The 18428-nt window shown below is 46.3% G+C and overlaps 1 protein-coding gene across 1 annotated transcript; it reads left to right on the forward strand.

Moving 5' to 3' along the window:
- The first annotated feature begins 311 nt into the window (after positions 1-311).
- nup37 (nucleoporin 37) lies at positions 312-18254 on the forward strand. The gene is made up of 10 exons (XM_080518045.1): positions 312-380; positions 968-1157; positions 1259-1380; positions 5487-5559; positions 5705-5799; positions 13510-13600; positions 16083-16258; positions 16337-16387; positions 17733-17826; positions 17945-18254. Exons 2-10 carry the CDS (start codon positions 1002-1004, stop codon positions 18056-18058), a joined length of 972 nt encoding a protein of 323 aa, XP_080374171.1. The 5' UTR covers positions 312-380; positions 968-1001; the 3' UTR covers positions 18059-18254.
- Positions 18255-18428: the final 174 nt, after the last annotated feature.

Raw genomic sequence — 18428 nt, forward strand, 5'->3', positions numbered from 1 at the left:
AATCGTTGTAGTCTTCTCACGACTCCGACCGAAGGTCTAATTTTGAAATTTTTAAACCCGTTGACGTCACCATATGTTGCCCAATCAAATGTTAACTCATTGTAACGGGAGTGATTACTGAATAACAAATTTTTCTGGCTACATTTATCAAACTAGAACTAGATGAGAAGTGAATGGTAGTACAATTATGGAAATAGATTATTTTAATTGTCTATTAATTCTCTCCCTTATTAAGTGCGCTGGACGTTTTATTATCCCGTCACTTTAAGTTCCCCCCCGGAGAGTTTGTGGTAATGGTACGTTCCGTGACGTACCCGGACATCCATTGAAACACCAGCGAGGCGCGCAGACTTTAATTCGGCGATTTTATTGGAAATAAGGTGACAAATGTTAACTTTAATGACTGTAATTTCAATCGGAATATACTGTCTTAAGAACGGGATACTTCTTACAAGGACCAGACTGAGCTTTACGTCAGTAAATTGGGCGAAGTGAGCGTCTGTGTGGCTGTTAGCAAGTTGCTAGCGCGTATTAGCTCAACATGTTGACATGTTGCTGTCACGCCACATGTTTATATGTTGCTGCAACTTCACGCGTGGACCTCTTGCAACAACTCCACATATTGACAGGTTGCTGTAGCGTCCGACGTTGACGCAACTCTACACGTTGACGTGTCACTGCAATGCTTTTCATGTAGAAACATTGTTGCAACTTCACGTTTGAACTTGTTGCAGCAACGCTACATGTTAACATTCTGCTGCAACTCCATATGTTTACATGTTGCTGCAACTTACAATTACAATACAATTGGTGGCTGCCAGTTGTTTAGTCTTCAATCTTTTTTTTTTTCCATGTAAATCTTCCTCATGCCTGTCTTATACTTAATTCTGTGATACTATTACCATCTGATGTTCTTTCCCCATGAAAATGTATATTTAGTTTCCTGATGTCTGTGCGCGTGTTTCAGTCCTGGTCTGAAGCCTCAGAAGCACCAGAGGAAGATGCAGGAGGACTCGAGCCGCAGCCCCTCGTACACGGTGGCGTGTGAGGACTACGTCCACGTGGTGGAGTTCAGCCCGTTCAGCTCTGGTGCTCCGGCCTCCCTCCTGGCTTACGGCGGGAACCAGTACGTGGTCGTGGGCACATGCCTGTTCCAGGTGAGGGATTGCAAACACACACACACATAGGCACGTACGCACACACACACACACACACACACACACACATCTGAACTCTGAGCATCAACCTGCTCTCACAGGAGGAGGACATGGAGGTGGAGGGAGTGGAATTCAACGTTCTCCGGGCCTTCCATCACGAGCTTCGGGTCGACGCTCTCGCCTGGAGCCCCGAGTCTCGGCTGGACCGGATACCAACCATCAGGTACTGTCGATGGGCTGCTTTCAGCACCAATAGGCACACTGCAGAACATCTAATGCACTGCTAAGATCAAGTGTGAGATAAGAATACCAACATTTGAACAACATCTGAAAAAAAAAAGAATTTAAATGAAAACACCCATACATGCAGATTAAATAATATATAACAATACGAACACATTGACAGACTTAAATATGGTAAACAAGCAACAAAATGTTTAATAGTACTCCCAGTTATAATATTTTACCACAATCTAAACACATATTGAGATTAAATCATTTACAACACCAATACATTTCATGTTATATACAGTTTAAATACAGTACCACACTTACTACCTGTCGATGTATTTAATTCGTTCATTGAGATCAGAATGTTTCTCAGGAGGAACCTGACAAACACAAACCGGCAGTTCAATCACAAGCCCATTCATATGGTACATTATTCATTTATTTGGGGATTTTGTTTACGTTATTGATCCCGCTTAGGGGAGTTATTTCTCCACGTTTAACCCGTCCGATCTCGAGGCGCAATGGGCAGCAACGGGACAATGCCTGCGGAGCTGCTGGGGCTCAAAGGTCACGTCCCACAGTGGTGAACTGTCAGCTGTGGGATTCGAACCGTGAACCTCACATCCCAACACAGATCAGATTTTACTTTGAAATATGTAAAAAAAACTGTGAAAATTGTCTTGGAATAAGATATGATATTTAGAATATTGAGAACTTAAAACGATCAGGGAAAACTTCCGTCTGTCTTATGCAAATAACACCTCAGCTTGGAATATGTACGGAATGTAGAATACACCTTGTTTCTCCTATAATTCAACTGAAAACGAGATGATTTCTACATTGTTTGACTTCAGATATTTAAGATGCATTGTCTTAAAACAAGTTCGTCATCTTACTGAACTATTAGTTTTTAAGGGAATTAATCCTAAATGAAGTGGGGGGACACATTCTGACTCATGATGTTTGAAGGTTTTGAGTTTTTGCGGGGGGACAAATATTCCATTGTCACGACTGTGTTTCATGTGTTCCAGAGAAGTTTTGATATTTAAAAAAAATATTTGAAAACGATGTCCATTCACATGGAAACACCGAACTGAAAACGACACGGTTGTGAAGTCTTGACTATTCAGGTTCGTTGGTCGTGTCGCTTTCACAAGCCTCACTGGTATTTAAATATCCACTGTCTGCAGATGACGGGAGGATTATTGAGAGTTTTTGTCAAGTTTTGAATCTGGACCTTGAGGAGGTAAAACAAATATCCGTCCGCCTTCTTTACTGCTTTATCCAACTCACTATTGGATAGTTAGCTAAACCCTAAACCACCTAACAGTGGGTATACATGGATATAGGCAGATTACAAGTCCATCACAAGGCGCACACATTCACACTAATCTTAACCTATCTTCTAACCGAGTGTTCTCGTGGAAGTTAGTTTCAGCTCTCTCTGGGACTGTGGGAGCAAATCTGTCCACTTCCTGGAACGTCTGCAGCTCAAGTTCCTCAGTTATGTAAGGAATCGTTGAGACTGTTGGGGGGTCGAGAAAGTGACGGCTTTTGTCTTTTAGCAATACGAGTAGAAAGAGCAGCAGCAGCAAATGGTCTCCGTGTGACCAGGACCAAGCGGCAGCCGCGTTGTGAACGTCGTCGCGGGAGCCCTCCGCCTGTCGCACCGTGAGCCAAGTTGTTTCAGGTGGCTGTGGACGGGGGGGGGGGAGTGGCCCTCGCTGTGGATTGTTCGAAAGCAACAGAGTCTCCGCCTAATTGGAGTGGAGGATGGGCGGCGTTCCCGTGGTCCCTCCGGAGGTGTTTAGCTTTTCAGTAATTGAAAAGGAAAGGCGGCGATAATTCCTGGCCCTCTGCGGTCGACTTGGCGGGGCTCCTGCAGCCGGCCCCCGTGACGTGCGCACATGTTATTGCGCTGATGACTTGCCCGCTCGGGTTGCACGCATCCCTCCCTCCCTCCCTCCCTCCCTCCCTCCCTCCCTCCCTCCGGTCCGCACGGAGCCGTGCCTTCCAGGAAGAGTACTGCGTTCTCACGGGCTCGCCACTATTGGGGGGGGGGGGCATTTTAATTCCAGACTGACCCAGAGACGATCGAAACTCCCGCCAAGCACACGGTGTTTACCGTTTTTTTTTTTTTTGGTTACATTATGTGATGGACCCGGTGGCTGGCTTTGATCGGAGGAAAGGTCCGACGAGCAGCACCTGGAGGAACACGCAGCCCTTCGATTGTAATCCCAGAACAACGCCAGAAGAGACAAAACTCCAAAAGTTTCTCAAGATGTATGTCTACACGCTTCAGGAGGAAAAGTTTGGTGTTTCCACTTGAACGTTTTACACTGAAATGGCAGAAACGATGTCATTAGCGTGCCGGGCCTCAAGTCGGTGCCGTTGTTTTTGTTTTTTGTTTTTTAAACTTTCTTTTTATTTATTTTTGAACAATTGTAAAATACAAGAACAAACATATCAAAGCAAATACAATAAAAAATTCAATATATAATTAAATTAAATTGCAGGGGAAAAGATTTCAGAACTCACAGGGTCACAAGTGTCTTTGTCAACACGTCTCTTCTCACTCAGTTGAATTTACATTGTCGCTGTTCTTATATATTGTCCATTTCTCCTCAAACTGGGATCTTTGTAATCTCAGCATGTGAGTCAAATGTTCCATGAAGTGGATCTGCTCAACAGTCTGGATCCATTGTTCCGTCGTTGGAGAATCAGCTTGGTTCCAGAGAACGAAACGCTATAAACGTCAACGGTGGGAGCACACGGACATCCGTGTGGACAGACGACCCAAGTTGGATTGTTTTTACAGTGACGGTCAACTCGGGACGGGAATCGAGAACCGGTTCTTGTCGAGAACCGGTTGGCAGTTGTTTCGGTTCCTTGAGCTATTTTGCCAGATTTGCAATCGCGTATCGTTTGTGAATCGTTTGCGCGTTGGGGCATAAACGAGGCTGTGGGTTTCCTATCCCCACCTTCACATACATGAACTCTGGCTCATGACCACACCAGTAATGGGTCTCGGGTTCTCCCCCCCCCACTTCCGAGTGTCGTGGGTTTTCCTGTTTTGTACAGGAGACGGGTGAGAAATCACGGCTTCTGAAGCCGACTGATGTTCCAAGGCATTCGTTTATTTCTGCAGAGAAAGTGAAAACAATCAAACTCTCAGGTTGAGTCATAATAAAGTCTTCTGGCAACGGCTTGTATTTTTATTTTTTTTTCTGGTGGGAGCTGGTTTGACCCACACGGCGGGAGGATGTGTTATGTTATCAGGTTGTTTATGTGGGAAAGAGTGTGCGAGTCCGGCCCAAGTGTCTCCGTGCTGCCGCCCATGTGGACGAAGAGGGGGGAACGACGATTCCACGAAGGGACGGACGGAGCGTCAGAACGACCTGCCGGGTCTGGGATGTTGGAAGCTAAAGTTTGAATCGCTTTCGAAACGGCGAAACAGAAGGGTTTAAAATCTTTTGCTCTGAAAATGGCTTTAACATTTTTGAAAAAAAAAAAAGAGCGAGCGTGTGTTTCGCCGTTTTTTTTTTTTTTTTTTTTTTTTACAGCAAATCGGTAACGTGTCGGCTCGTCCCAATATTAATCTAATCTACTGTAGCAGTAAAGCCCTGAAGCACATTAAGCCTGTTTGTAGTGACGCGCTGCCAAGTCCGCCTGTGCCTGCAGCCCGCAAACGTGTGAACCCGCTTGTCTGTTGATTCTGGTGATGCGTGTGTGTTTTCCTTGTCACAAGTGAGTTAGTGTAATTGTGTGAATAATTGCAGGCGCTGGTGTATACGAGGGGCTGATTAGAGGGGAAAGTCCTCCGCCCGGCTCGGCGCGGAGACGTGCGCGGATGGCGTGAGGAATCTTGTTTTTCTCCGTGTTTATGTTCGACCTGCAATTAGAATCTCCCTGGCAGCGCTTCCACTGATCGCCGTCCAAGTTTCTACCGCGCGCACGCACGCGCGCACGCGCACGCACGCACTCCTGAGGTGTCAGGCTGCAGGCATGTGTGCAGAAAGCGACGTCGTCTCGTCACTGGGCTGCACACGCTTTGACTGTTCTGTGACGTGTCGTCCTCCTCCTCCTCTGCCTCCGCAGGCTGTGCACCGCCGCCGCCGACCGAAAGCTGCGCCTGCTGACGTCCGATCTGCAGGATCAGCACGAAGTCAAGGTAGCGCGAGCATCTGGAGCACATTGGCCACAACATGCGCCTGTCGTTTGGCGTCAGACTTTCTCAACTTAGCGGGCTGGAAAGAGTTTGTTTGTTTTTTTTTTTCCCTTGATTGTTTTGCGTTTGTCTTGTTTCTCCCGTGCAGGTCATCGAAGGCCACACCAGCTACATCAACCATTTGGTGTTCGAGCCCACGGAGGGGAAACAAATTGCTTCCGTCAGCGATGACCACACCTGCAGGTCCAATCCCCCCCCCCCCCCCCCCCCTATTATTTTTTTTTTCTTTATTTCCATGTGTGTGAATGTGTGTGTTCCCAGCTTCTGATTTTCAGTTCTGTTCTCTGTTAATGGTGCAGAAAGTCCTGACAGTGTTTCCACAGTGAAACATGACGCTAAGCACAACATGCTCCAGTGTGACTGTGCGTAAGCACAGAGCTGCTTTGTAGCTTTTCTAGCTAATTGGTTAAATATGGAAATCCAATTAGCTGCAGAAAGATTTTTTTTTTCCTCTCTAAGGTCTGGGGTGGAGGGGGGAGGGGGGGAGGGGGGGGGGGGGTCTGCTGCAGGGTCCCCAACATTTTCTTTTCAATTAAAGGTAGAGGAGGGAAAAAGTGTGTCAGTAGCGAGGGTCAAAGCAGGGACAACTACCCCCCCCCCCCCCCTTCATCTCTGCTGCAGTGCTACAGTCACGTACTTCTCATTCTGTCCGTCCATCTTCGACACCACAGTGTGTCCTATATAATAATATATATTATATTATATAATAATAATAGTAACAATAATACAGATAATAACAGTGTGAAATAGTGTATAATACTCGTGTATAGTACTACTAATAATGGTAGCAATAAAATAACAATAACAATATATATATATATATATATATATATATATATATCAGTAATAATAATAATAACAATAATCAACCTGCACGCACAGTGAGAACGTGCAAACTGGACACTAAAAGGCCCCTCCACCACACATCCAGCGACTGCACCAGCGTTGAACCCTCCACCACATTGTTGCTCACCGGCTCTCATGCCAAGTCTGCTTTAGATTCACGTTACAAGAAATGGATTGTGATCGTCTCGATCCGGGGATTGCGTGGTGATTGCAGGGGGACATTAACATACGTTTATCTGGGATCCAATCCAGACCCGTGACAACAGCTCGATCAAGCAGTGGAGACGATAGATGACCTTCTCTGGGTTTGTTCAATCTGTTTACATCTTTTCACTTCCACAGTTGGTTTAATGCATCGACGGTAGCGACGTCCCTCCAGCTCAGGGTGTAGCAGTTAATTTTCCTGAATGTACACGATGGGTTGATCTCACCTCTTGTCAAATACTAATAACCTCCCAAACCATCTGGCTACTGCTGTGTTCGTCTGTCTTTTGCTGCTAAAACCAGCTCTGGCCCCAAGTAGGGACCCCACTGGCCCTCTAGAGGTGTGCGGTGGTATCTGGCACCAGGGTAGCGTGACCTTTTAAAAGACTCTGGCTGATTCACTGTACTTGACCCCTCTTGATAGAAACTGACCACGACAGGGCAGCAGCGGCCGATACGAGCTGCAGGTTTGCTCTGACTCGGTCGTCTTCTCAGTTGTGGATTAATTGTCATGCTTGAGAAGAACGCAGCTCCGCGGAAGAGAGAGCAGGTGCAGGTTGCTGCAGGATCCACGGTTCCCTTTTTTTCTCCCTTTCAGTCAAAGTCCCGACAAAGCTTGTCGCTTCTGTTCGTTGACGTGGCTTCAACCTCCGTCCATCAACTGACGACACCTTGCTATTCTGCCGAAAATCACCGAAGTGACAACCTTGTGTCGGACCGAGTTCGTGAAGCCTCTGGACCCACACCTCCGCCTCAAAGTATTGATCGTAGGGTCGCATATGAGACAGAACAAATCTCTGCTCCCACCCCCCCCCCCCCCCCCACTGCCCCGCTGACCGGCCAGAGAAAACAAAGAGTGCGCTCCATCTGCGGAAAGATTTAAATTCTGTCATGTTGAGAAAATACGGGACGCGGGAGGAAGACGGAGGCGGAACGAGGGGAAGAATCAAGTGAACGGGAGGCGACCTTCCAGTCGGCCCACGCAAACCCGAGCCGGCGGTACGAGCGGCGGCGAGGCGGCCCGCGATGTATAGACCCGTGACCTCCCCGCCACTCTGTTGGCTCTGGCAGCAAGGCGCCTCTACTACAAGTTTGCTTAGTTCTGTCATCGCGGTCCCCCGCGGCTGTGGGAGCTCGGCTGTTGTTGCCGGCGTGCAACCCGACGCTGCAGCGAGGACCCCTCGTCCCCGGTGGGGGGGGGGGGGGGGGGGGGGGGGGCTTTGTTTCATGTAGTCTAAGCAGCGAGGAAATGTGCCGCCTGGAGATCACGAGGGCACACTGCAGGGTCTTGAGAGGATTTGGGGTTGACTGAGTTCGCGGCTGAACTCGGGATAAGACACACCTGCTCCCGCTGCATTATGTATATGGTTTAAAGCAATTTGTCCCGTTCCCACCGATAATCCCTGGGTTTTTTTCCTCCTCCTCCTCCTCCTCCAATCCCCTATGTTGTGTAAGGGAGACAAATTACAGCAGCGTGACTCCTCATCCCGTCTGTTTTCTATCGGCACGGTTTGACCCTCTTTCTTCTGATGTACCCCGACAATCCCCCACCCATCGTGTTCCCGACATGTTCTCCCGGCGGGATTACAAGCAGGACCCGGTTTAACACCGTCAGTTATATAAATGTGTGCATTAGTACGGTATCGGACGGCTGATTTCTGTTTGTTTGGTCGAGATTTCCATTATCGAGCTCGTTTTAATCGCATTCCAAACTCGGACCCGTCATCCTGGTCAAAACTAACATTAACAACTATTTCAATTCAATGAAATGAGCTTCTGTCTAAACAGTGAGACTTTTGTGTATTTTGTATTTTCTCACATAAACGGAAACATCTATCCTTTAATACATTTCTGTCATAAGTCATGAAAATGAGAAGTTCATTATTTTTAGTGAAATATTTGATGAAATCATAATTTGTAAAAAAAAAAAAATTGTTACAATTACCACTCCTTTTATTTAGTCATTATTCAGCATTTATCACATTTATCTATATATTTGTACATGTTTGAATCCATTTTAAGAGCATTAAAGGTCTTTAACATTTTATGTAAATGCAAAACTTCTCTGAAACGACCTGTTAAATGTTTAATATTCCCACTTTTGACAAGTGTTTGCGACTCAGACGGCGTTATGAGTTTTTTATTAGTAACTGGGACTCGCCGGCTAACTGGGTGTGCGTGTCGTCGCCTCGCGACGGGACGCCTGCAGCGATCCACACGTGCTCAGGTAGAACGTTCCAACCCCACGCCACGCTGTCCACCGCCTCTCCCAGTCTCTCCCCTTTTGTAAAAGTTCAGCGCCACAAACTGCATTGACGACGTTTTATTGCTTCACTTAGAGCTCACATGGTTCCAGTAACTCGGCAGCCAAAGTGCAGCATGTGGTTTTTTTTTTTTTCAAAGATAATGTTAGTGTTTGGAGTCTAAATGAAATCCCGAGCAGGTTCTGTTAGAACTCTCAGATGCCGATGTTGACACTGCACACCTCCGCCAGGATGACCCCGGCCAGGCTCCGGGATAGGATTATATTGTTCGACTCCTCCAGCCCCGCTCTGCCCCCAGAGAGTCACCTTCGATTATTGACTCTGCTCTCCACAATAAATCCGATCACACACCGCTAGCAGCATTTCCCGTTTCCTCCACTTATGGGAAACGCCGGCAAACCATAGCGCTCCGGCCCGGCTGTTTTCTCACTTAGGTAAGCACAACACAGGGACCCCGAGTTGTCCTTTTCAACTCTGTTGTACATGGAAGCCGAGTGTTATTGCTCGCTGCAGCGTTATGCAATGACGCGGTGTTTTATCCGAGGCGGTCACGCGTGTTTTCATGTCTCATGCCTCTTCACCTCATTCGGCAAAAGGTCGTGTTGTTCTGGGGGCGCCGGCCGCTCGCCATTTTGAAGGGCAGCGCGGCTGACCACAGTTTGGCCGTTGGTGGCGTAGCGTGCAATCGAGCCCCGGCTTGGCCAGCACGGTGTGGGGGGGGGGGGGGTGTTGGGGGGGGGTTCGGGCCGATGTTTTCCTGGTGCGGTCTGGGTTTTCTTTGCTCCTCGCGCTGCCGCCGCGGACGCTCCGGCGGCGTCCGGCACGCGGAGGCGAAGGAACGACGCCGGGTGCAGTTTTTTGACGGGGGCTCCGTCTCCGCTAGCCGGGTGGGGGGGGGGGGGGGGGGGGGTAAGGGGGGAGCAGGCAGGGGAAAAAGTTGAGTGTTTACTGAGGTCTTCATCTGAGACGGGGCATGTCCTTCCCCTCCACCGCACCACTGAGGACATCAATCTCTCCAACAACACGTTTGACATTTAGATGGTCTTTGGAGGTGCTTTTTGGGCTTTATTACACGGACGTCTTCTGCATGACCTCATCAGTCAGCAGCCTTCCTATGCTTCACAAGCGTTTGCTTTATATTCCCAGAAACACTTGCGACCCCACCTTTTCCCTTCTAGTTCATATAGTTCAGGGATGGTTCAGGTGTGGTTAACCGGAGCTCCAGTTCTCAGGAACCACAGCGCTCCTCATCCAAGGGATTCATTACATCCGTGGTGTTTCTCTGCTGCTCTCTGCTTTTCTTTTCTTTTTTTTTTTTTTTCTCGCAACACTGCTGCAAGCGTTCAGGACCCCCGTTACTTTAATCCTCACTCCCGACTCTCACTTTGGTTTCCGAAGAATTGGATTTCTCCGAAGCAGGATTCCGCTCGGCTCCTCGCCGCTGCTCTTCCTCAGCTGACGTGCGCTTTTCGCTGCCCTCCCTGCACTCCGCAGAAAATGAATGGCAGCGGGCCGCCCACAGCGAAACATTCACTGTAATGCGAGTGGAGCGTAACGCCGACTCAGGCAAGAGCCCCCCCCCCCCCCTCCATCACCCCCACGCTCCCTCTGCCCCTGTTGTCGTAGCTCAATGTAACGTGACGCTCTCGTTTTTTTTCCCCCCGTAAGAGGAGTCCAGCATGCGTCTGTCTGTCTTCACGGCTCGAAGGCCCGCGTCCAAGAAAAAGGACCATTTTTTTCCCCCCCTGGAAAACCGCAAGGAACCGCTGCACATCACTTGTGCACAAACAGCAGGATTTAGATAAATTAGGAGCAAACATGAAGTTGGAGGAAAAACACGACATCCATCATTGCCCCGTCGCATGCCACGAAGATTTCTTAGGTCTTGCACCGAGTTGCACATTTTGAGGAAAGTTAAGCTTGAACAAACAACCAAATGTCTTTTGAAGGAATATTTTTGAGAAATCCAATGCGGCACTAATAACTGGTTGTGAGGCATCGGTGCTTCACTCCAGTGTTTCTGTTTCGGGCAGCGTTTTACTCGCTTACTTGCGTTCTGCCTTTTACACGCTCATCTCCGTTTCATTCATTAAGCTTTACATCCAGTTTGTGTTTGAAATTGCGTCACCGCATGGCTTTAGCCTCGTATTTAGCTTTTAGCAAACGCGGCTGACGTGCTTGTTGCTCGTGTGAAGAGCTGATTGGCGATTTGTGCGCTGTGCCAATAAAGGACCTCTTATTTGCACAAAGATCTGTTGGCGGCGTCGCCGGACCCGAATCCTTAACACAACGCTTGGGCGATCGGCCAATATGTGCAATAGGATAGATCGTTGGTGTCCGTCTGCATGCATAAATAGGCCTTTTAGCGTCTTGCCCAAGGACCCTTGAGCAGGACAAGCCAAGGACCGATGTTCACCGATTGTTGATTTATCTTAAATTGGGATCATCCGAGGAAGGAACTCTGAGTGGAGCAGCTCCTCCTCTGCATTAATAGGAGTCGTAAATTTGTTTTGGATGTTTACTGGTTGCTTCCTGCTGGAGGTGAACTGGGCGTCGCCAGCTGAGGTTCTTCCAGGACCTGCTGGAGCAGATCTTGTACGGCACTCAATGAAACTTGCGCCCCAACAATCGTCCTTGACCAGCCCGTGAGAGGTCGCTGAGTAATGAACACCAATGCTTTACTGTCACTTTGTAGGAGACGCTTTTGTCACTTCTTGTATAATCTCCAAGAAGTGAATCACTGAAATGTAAAGATTTAGTGGAGTAGAACCTTCTAAAATCCAGGTTTAAAGCTCATCTGGAAGTTTTACCGAACAAATTGCAAAACAGATTGGCCGAGAGAGAAAGTAGATATGAACTGAAAGGAACTGAGGTTTTTTACAAAACCCAGGTTTCAATCGGCCGTAATGGAAAAATGCATCTCAGTGGAAGGAGTCGGTCTTGATTGTAAAATTAAAACTTCTACATCCATTGATGGGTTTAAGAAACTTGTTAAATTATCAAGGTTACAGAAATACGACACTGCGGAGCAGCAGATCAACCTTATTGATTTATTTTGTGTTTGATGTTTTGGAAAAAAAACGGCTGCATGTGACAGATAAAATAAACTGAACTGGAACTGTCAATGATTTAGTGTCGATAAGGGGCAGACATAAGTTTTGCTTCTTTCTGCTCCTTTTCATTCATATGAAATGCTGCTGTTGCGTCGTTTTAAATGAATGAAACAAATAATGAAATGAAAAAAATGAAATCTTAAGATGTACTGACATAAATTCTGGCATTTCTATTTTGGTCCTTGCACTCGTTACACGGTGGGATTTTAGACAAGGGGACACCAAGTCCGCAAAGTTCAAAGCAGAATATGACCAAGTGTTAAGGATTTTAGTGAGATTGATGGCGGAACGACTCAAATCAGAAGTGAAGTGAAGTCCAGACATTCTGGTCTTTTGGTTTTTATCAGTACGTTGGAGAAATAAGTTCAGTCTGTGGAGCAATCCGTCTTTTTTTTTTTTTTTTTTAAACAAGGTTTGTTTATTCAAGATTCAGTTAAACAATGTTACATTGGAATCACCTATAATCTTTCCCTCTTTTCTTCCCTCCCCGAACCTCACAGTCAACATAGAACAACAACAACAATCCAGACGGGTTGAAAGGAAACACAAATACAATAATAATACTGTCAATAAAATACATCAGAATGCACACAAAGATGTAGTGTAATTAACTGATCTACAGGAGGCTTTCCTTACAGATTATTAGTATACAGTTATATAATTTCAACTGCATCCATCTTTTGAAAATAGGCAAGGAAAGGATCCCAAACGTCGTGAAATTTTTTAACCGAGCCTTTTGTTGTGTATCTGATTTTATAATACATCACGTCACCGACCCAAAGTCTAAATACAGGAGGCTCCGGATCCTTCCAACCCTGCAATATCCAGAGCAATCCGTCTTTTTAACGGCGCTCAAGCCTCAAGTATGAGTTTTGGATTGTGTGGGGAAATCAGAAGTAGAACATGCAAGCTCCACAAAGACACGCCTCCAACTGGAAATCCAAGTTCTACTTTTCACTTTCGAGCTGTTAAGCCAACGTAAATCCTCTCTACTCCTCTGCGCTTGAGTAAAAAAAGCTCAGTAATTGTATAGTTTCTAGACAAACAGTTTGGGGATGTCTTGACCCGATAAACTGAAAAGCTTCCAGTGGGGAACTTGTAGGGTTCTTATGTAAGCTTCTCAAGAATCAATGCTATTTTTAGCCGCTCGCTCTTAAAACCCCCGTCTTTGGTGCTAATTAAGAGGCAGTGGGTTTTGTTTTTGAGTTTCACGTCAAGTGCAGTTCACATATCAAGCCGAGTCAGCCCATAACAACGCTTAATTAGACGTAATTAAAACCTGGAGTGCTTGGCGGTAATGAGAGCGACGTACAGGCTTTCACAGTAAAAAAAACCCCACTTGCACACCCAGTGTTGCTTCCAGCATGTGGAGTCAAACAAGGTGGAATTGTATTGGTGTTTCTATTCAGCACCGTTGTTCATGTGATATTTTTTGATTTCGTGTGTGTGTGTGTGTGTGTCTGCAGGGTGTGGGACCTGGATGGGAATGAAAGCGTTACCCTGAGACTGCGCTCGCCCGGCATCAGTGTGTGCTGGCATCCACAGGAAGTGTTCAAGGTAGGACGGGTGGTGGTTTTGCGTTCAATGCAGGCGTTGCATGTGCGCCGCTCCACTCACTGAAGCAGGTGCGGCACACAGAGTGTAAAATCTAAACAGACTTCACAAAATGTTAGAATAAGGGGATGCGTTTAAAAAAAAAAAAGAAGTATTCCAGCCGTTGATCCGCCTCCAGGTTTCTCCATTGCCAATACCTTTTACACCGTTTGCGAATGGAAACAGGCCAACGCTGGATTGCTGCTTGTTATTAGCAACCCTTTGGGTCAATTAAACAAAATAAATCAAACTGACGTCTCTGCTAAAGCTGCGCTTCAGCTGGCAGCGTTGGGGTGAATGAGGGTGGCAAGCAAGGGGGGGGGGGGCAAGACGCACGGGTTCATCCGAGGAGACGTTACTGTAAAAGGAAAAAGCGTGAGCCGCGTTCTTTAATCCACAGCGTAGATGAATTCACATGCGTTTAATACAGAGTTCTGAGAGTGAAGAGTGCAAAGTAAACTAGATGATCTGCATTTCCCACGGCAAATGCATGATAGTGTGAATGCTGCTGGCAAACTGTAATGCCCAATTTTCAAAAAATTGCACGATTTTCAAAAAATTGCAACATTTTAAAAAAGTTACACAATTTTCAAAAAAGTGCACAATTTAATTTTTTTTTAAAATTTTCAAAAAGTTACACGATTTTCAAAAAATTGCACGATTTTCAAAAAGTTTCACAAGTTTCAAAAAGTTGAAAAAGTTGAAAAAGTGTCAAACAGTTGAAAAAAGTTGAAAAAGTGTCAGTTGAAAATGCTACAAGTTGAAAAAGTGTCAAAAAGTTGCACAAGTTTCAAAAAGTTGCAACAGTTGATAAAGTTGAACAGTTTAAAAGTTGAATGGTTGAAATCGGTGAAGATTTGAAGAAGTTGAGGTAAAAAATTTCTCCATCCGTTAACATTGGAAAAAAGTGGCACAAAAGTTGAAATATTTCAAAAAGTTGACGAGATTTCCAAAAGCCGGAACTTAGCCGGAAAGTGCCGAAAAAGCTGCACGATTTGATATTTGAATGGTGACGAACGGGTGAAGATTGCCAGAGTTTTAGCGATTCGAAAAACATCCAGAATAAACAGAAACAGAATCTCAAGAGTGTGAAAGTCTCGCAGTCACACTAATAAACCCGACGTGGACGTGACGGAACAGTCAGGTCACCGAGGGAGTTGGATCGTGGCGCAACAGAAAGATGGGAAGAAAAGCAAACGGTCATATTTCTCGGTGCGGCGTGACGTTGCAGTAATCTGTGGGAGGCGAAGAGTCGGGGCGTCTTGTCAGACGTGTCCACAGAGGACAGACGAGTCGGAGGCAGGGGGTGCTCAGCGAGATAGTAAAACAATGAGAAATGGAACTTTTTTTTGGGGTCGCAGTGACACAGACTATAAAAGAAGTTGCCCTGGACCCTGGTTTCCTCATTTTGGGATTATACCCTCAGAATATCAGATACACAAAATGGGAACAGTTGTTTATTAATATGGGTTTGTTGCAATGCAAAGAGACTAATTGCACTAAAGTGGAATGAGACAAGGGACAATTGGACGTTGGATAAAGCAAGAGTATCGTGGACAATAATACTGGTCAAATGACAGCCTCTCACTGAGTGGTAATTTGATTTGATTATTATTTATTTATTTTCCCTTTTCTGTGTTTTTTTGTATCTGAGAGGGTGTATGTGTTCAGACAGAGTTTTCATTGTTTCTGTGTTCATACTCTGTTAAAATGTAAAAAATAAATAAAGCCAATGATAACAGACGGGGACGTTCCTCGGGAATATACCGTCCGTCTTGTAACGTCAGTTGACATTAAACTCGGTATAGTGAGTAAAGAGAGTAAGAATGTAGATCCGGTCGTCTCGAGTCCCAGCAGATTTCGCGATTACGCGAAGACGCAGAACATCGTCTTGAAAGCGGCTCCCGAATGGAGGGTGTTTTCAGCTTTTTAGAAGTTGGACTATCGCTGGAAAAGTGTTTCAGCAGATCCACGAGGCTGAAATTACCAAAGGACAAGTGACAAGAGAACAGCTGTCCAAGATATTTCTCTCTCTGGTCAACTGGAATCTCGTTGGGCTGGTGTTCGTTTGGCCCCCGATGCGACCTTGTGCTTTCGAAATGATCTTTTTTTTTTTTTTTTCAAGAGTCGTGAGCTTATTCTCGAGGCGTCCTTCACTCCTTTACGAGTCGCTTCTGTACCTAAAGGTGACACGCTCACAGGATGAGCTCTGGTCCGAGTGAAAAATACATTTTTTCCAACCGTTTAAATGGAATTTCACTCATGTTGGTTGCCAATACTTTATTTAATCTCCGCTCGCTCACACGGGGGGGAAACGCACTAATTTAAGGAGATGCACGTAATCAGGAGTTCTGACCTAAATGGATCCACAAACTGAATAATAGAACTGAAAAGGTTTGAGGTTTGAGTAAAAGGGAAACGTCCGCTGTTTTCATGTCGTCTGCAGTTGATGGTGGCGGAAAAAAAAGGGACGATCCGCTTCTACAACCTGGTGACGCAGGAAGCCATCCTGTCGCTGGACTGCGGGCCGCTCATGTCCGCCGACTGGTGCCTTCCCAACACCATCAAAGTCGGCGGCGTGGCCGGCAACGACTGGCTCATCTGGGACATCACCCGGTCCAGGTGAGGGCGGCGGCGGCGGCGGCGGCGGCGGTCAAGCCGTCGACTTGAAACGCGTCTGAATCATGTTTGTATTTGCAGTTACCCCCAAGAAAAACGGCCAGCTCACATCGATAAAGCTCGACTATTCAAGTAGGAAACTGCTTTTATTTTTAAAATTAGTATTTTATTGTGTTTTCCAAAATGTACAACAGTCAATCCTTCACAATACAAGCACATTTCTCCCAAACTCAATGTCCTTTATAATATCCATACTTGTAATAAAAGGGAACAGTCACACAAAACGACGGAAAAATAAACGGACAAGAAAAAGAAAAATGTAACTACCGTATTTTCCACACTATAAGGCGCGACAGATTATAAGGCGCACCTACATTGATTGACATAATTTACAACTTTGTTCATATATAAGGCACATCGCATTATAAGACACATGGAACAGACCAGTGGTCAGCAACATTTATAGCTCAAAGCCATTAGGTTATATTTTCCACTGATTCTAACACCCAGAGAGGTGCACGCACTTTATTTTGATAGTCCAACCTGCAGCCTATGCCAGGAGGACACTACACACAAAACCTTCTTCACTGCTGGTTGACAACTTACAACTACCGGTAATAAACTAAACTACATGAACTAAGCAACAAAAACACAACACAACACAATTATTACCGACACCACAAACCAAACATAACCCCCAATAATTGCATTTAAAACACCACAAACAGAAACTCCCATAATTCATTGCAGCTATCGGCTGCACTGAGGAGCTCAAGGATGCAAGGCATGATGGGAATTCATGTTTTGTGTTGTTGGAGGTTATTGTGGGTTGTTGTTGGGCTTGGTGTTGTGTTGATTGTGTTTATGTGTTTTTGTTCCCCAGTTTAGGGAGTCATTATTTCATCTAGTTTATTTTGGTTTGTTAGAATGTTGGTGTGCAACCATGAGTGATGGATGTGTTGTGTGGAGTGTCGTCCGCTCTGAAGCTCCGGTTGTGAAGTTAGAGTTGTCAAAATAAAAGCTTCTGGTTGTTCAGCTGTCAAATAGCAGTCTCAAGTAGAGCAATTCTTCCATATATAAGGCGCACTGGCAGCTTTTGAGAAAATTTGAGGTATTTAGGTGCCTTATAGGGTGGAAAATACGGTAATACAAGAAACAGTTGTAGCTCAGAACCAGGGGTAAAAATTAAGAAATACTTTATATATATATATCTGCCCGGCCTCTGTAGAAAGGATTACCGTCCTCAGACATGCATCACTCCACAAAAGCATACATGCATTACAGTGGGTCCTACACAGTCAGCTTTATGTTGCTGAATATATTGTCGCCATCCTTTCCAGTTGAATTTATCAACTTCCAGTGGAAGAGACTTCCTTTTTTTTTTTTTAAACGGTCAAGTGATGTCTTACATTTCAACCGGCGAACCAATAATCTGAATCTCCACTGTGGCCCGTCCGGCGCCGTCCCGCCCCCACAGGTGGTCTCGGGCCAACGAAAACCTCTTCGCCACCACGGGATACCCGGGGAAGATCAGCAGTCAGGTCTTCATCCACCACCTCGGCCACCCACAGGTCAGTGTTTAACGCGCACGTTTCAAATCCACGCCGCCCCCCCCCCTCTACGAACGCTCCCCCGCAGCCTCACGCCCCCCCCCCCCCCCCCCCCCCCCCCCCCCGCGTGTCTTTCCAGCCGGTGGTGGTCGGCGCGGCCGCCGTGGGATCCAGCCTCAGCTGGCACCGCACCCTGCCGCTCTGCGTGGTCGGCAGCGACCGGAAACTTTGCTTCTGGACGACTGAAATGTAGACTTTCTTCCGCCGGACGACTTTGATTGCTGTTTTTTTTTTTTTTTTCTTTTTCCATAAACGGTCAATAAAATATTTTTTCCAAGTACGCGCCAGGTTGGTACGGCGTCTGACGGGAGTTGGCGGAACGCCGGCGCCTTTGTTCTTCTGATTTTTTTTATTTTTTTTTAACTGCGCCTTCAGGTCAGCTGCAGATAGTCTGCAGGCTGGCCGGGGCCTCTGTGAAGAAGTTGTTTTTCTTTCCCCTGAAGGGCGAGTTACATCAGGCGTCTGTCATGTCGTGCCAAGAGAGCCGTGATTCCAGGGAACGCGTTGAGACGCCAGTGCCAGCTCTCCACTTCAGCGGTCAACGTGATCACTGCGTACATACA

The sequence above is a fragment of the Blennius ocellaris genome, assembly GCF_963422515.1.
Source record: "Blennius ocellaris genome assembly, chromosome: 22".
NCBI classification, from domain to species: Eukaryota; Metazoa; Chordata; class Actinopteri; order Blenniiformes; family Blenniidae; genus Blennius; species Blennius ocellaris.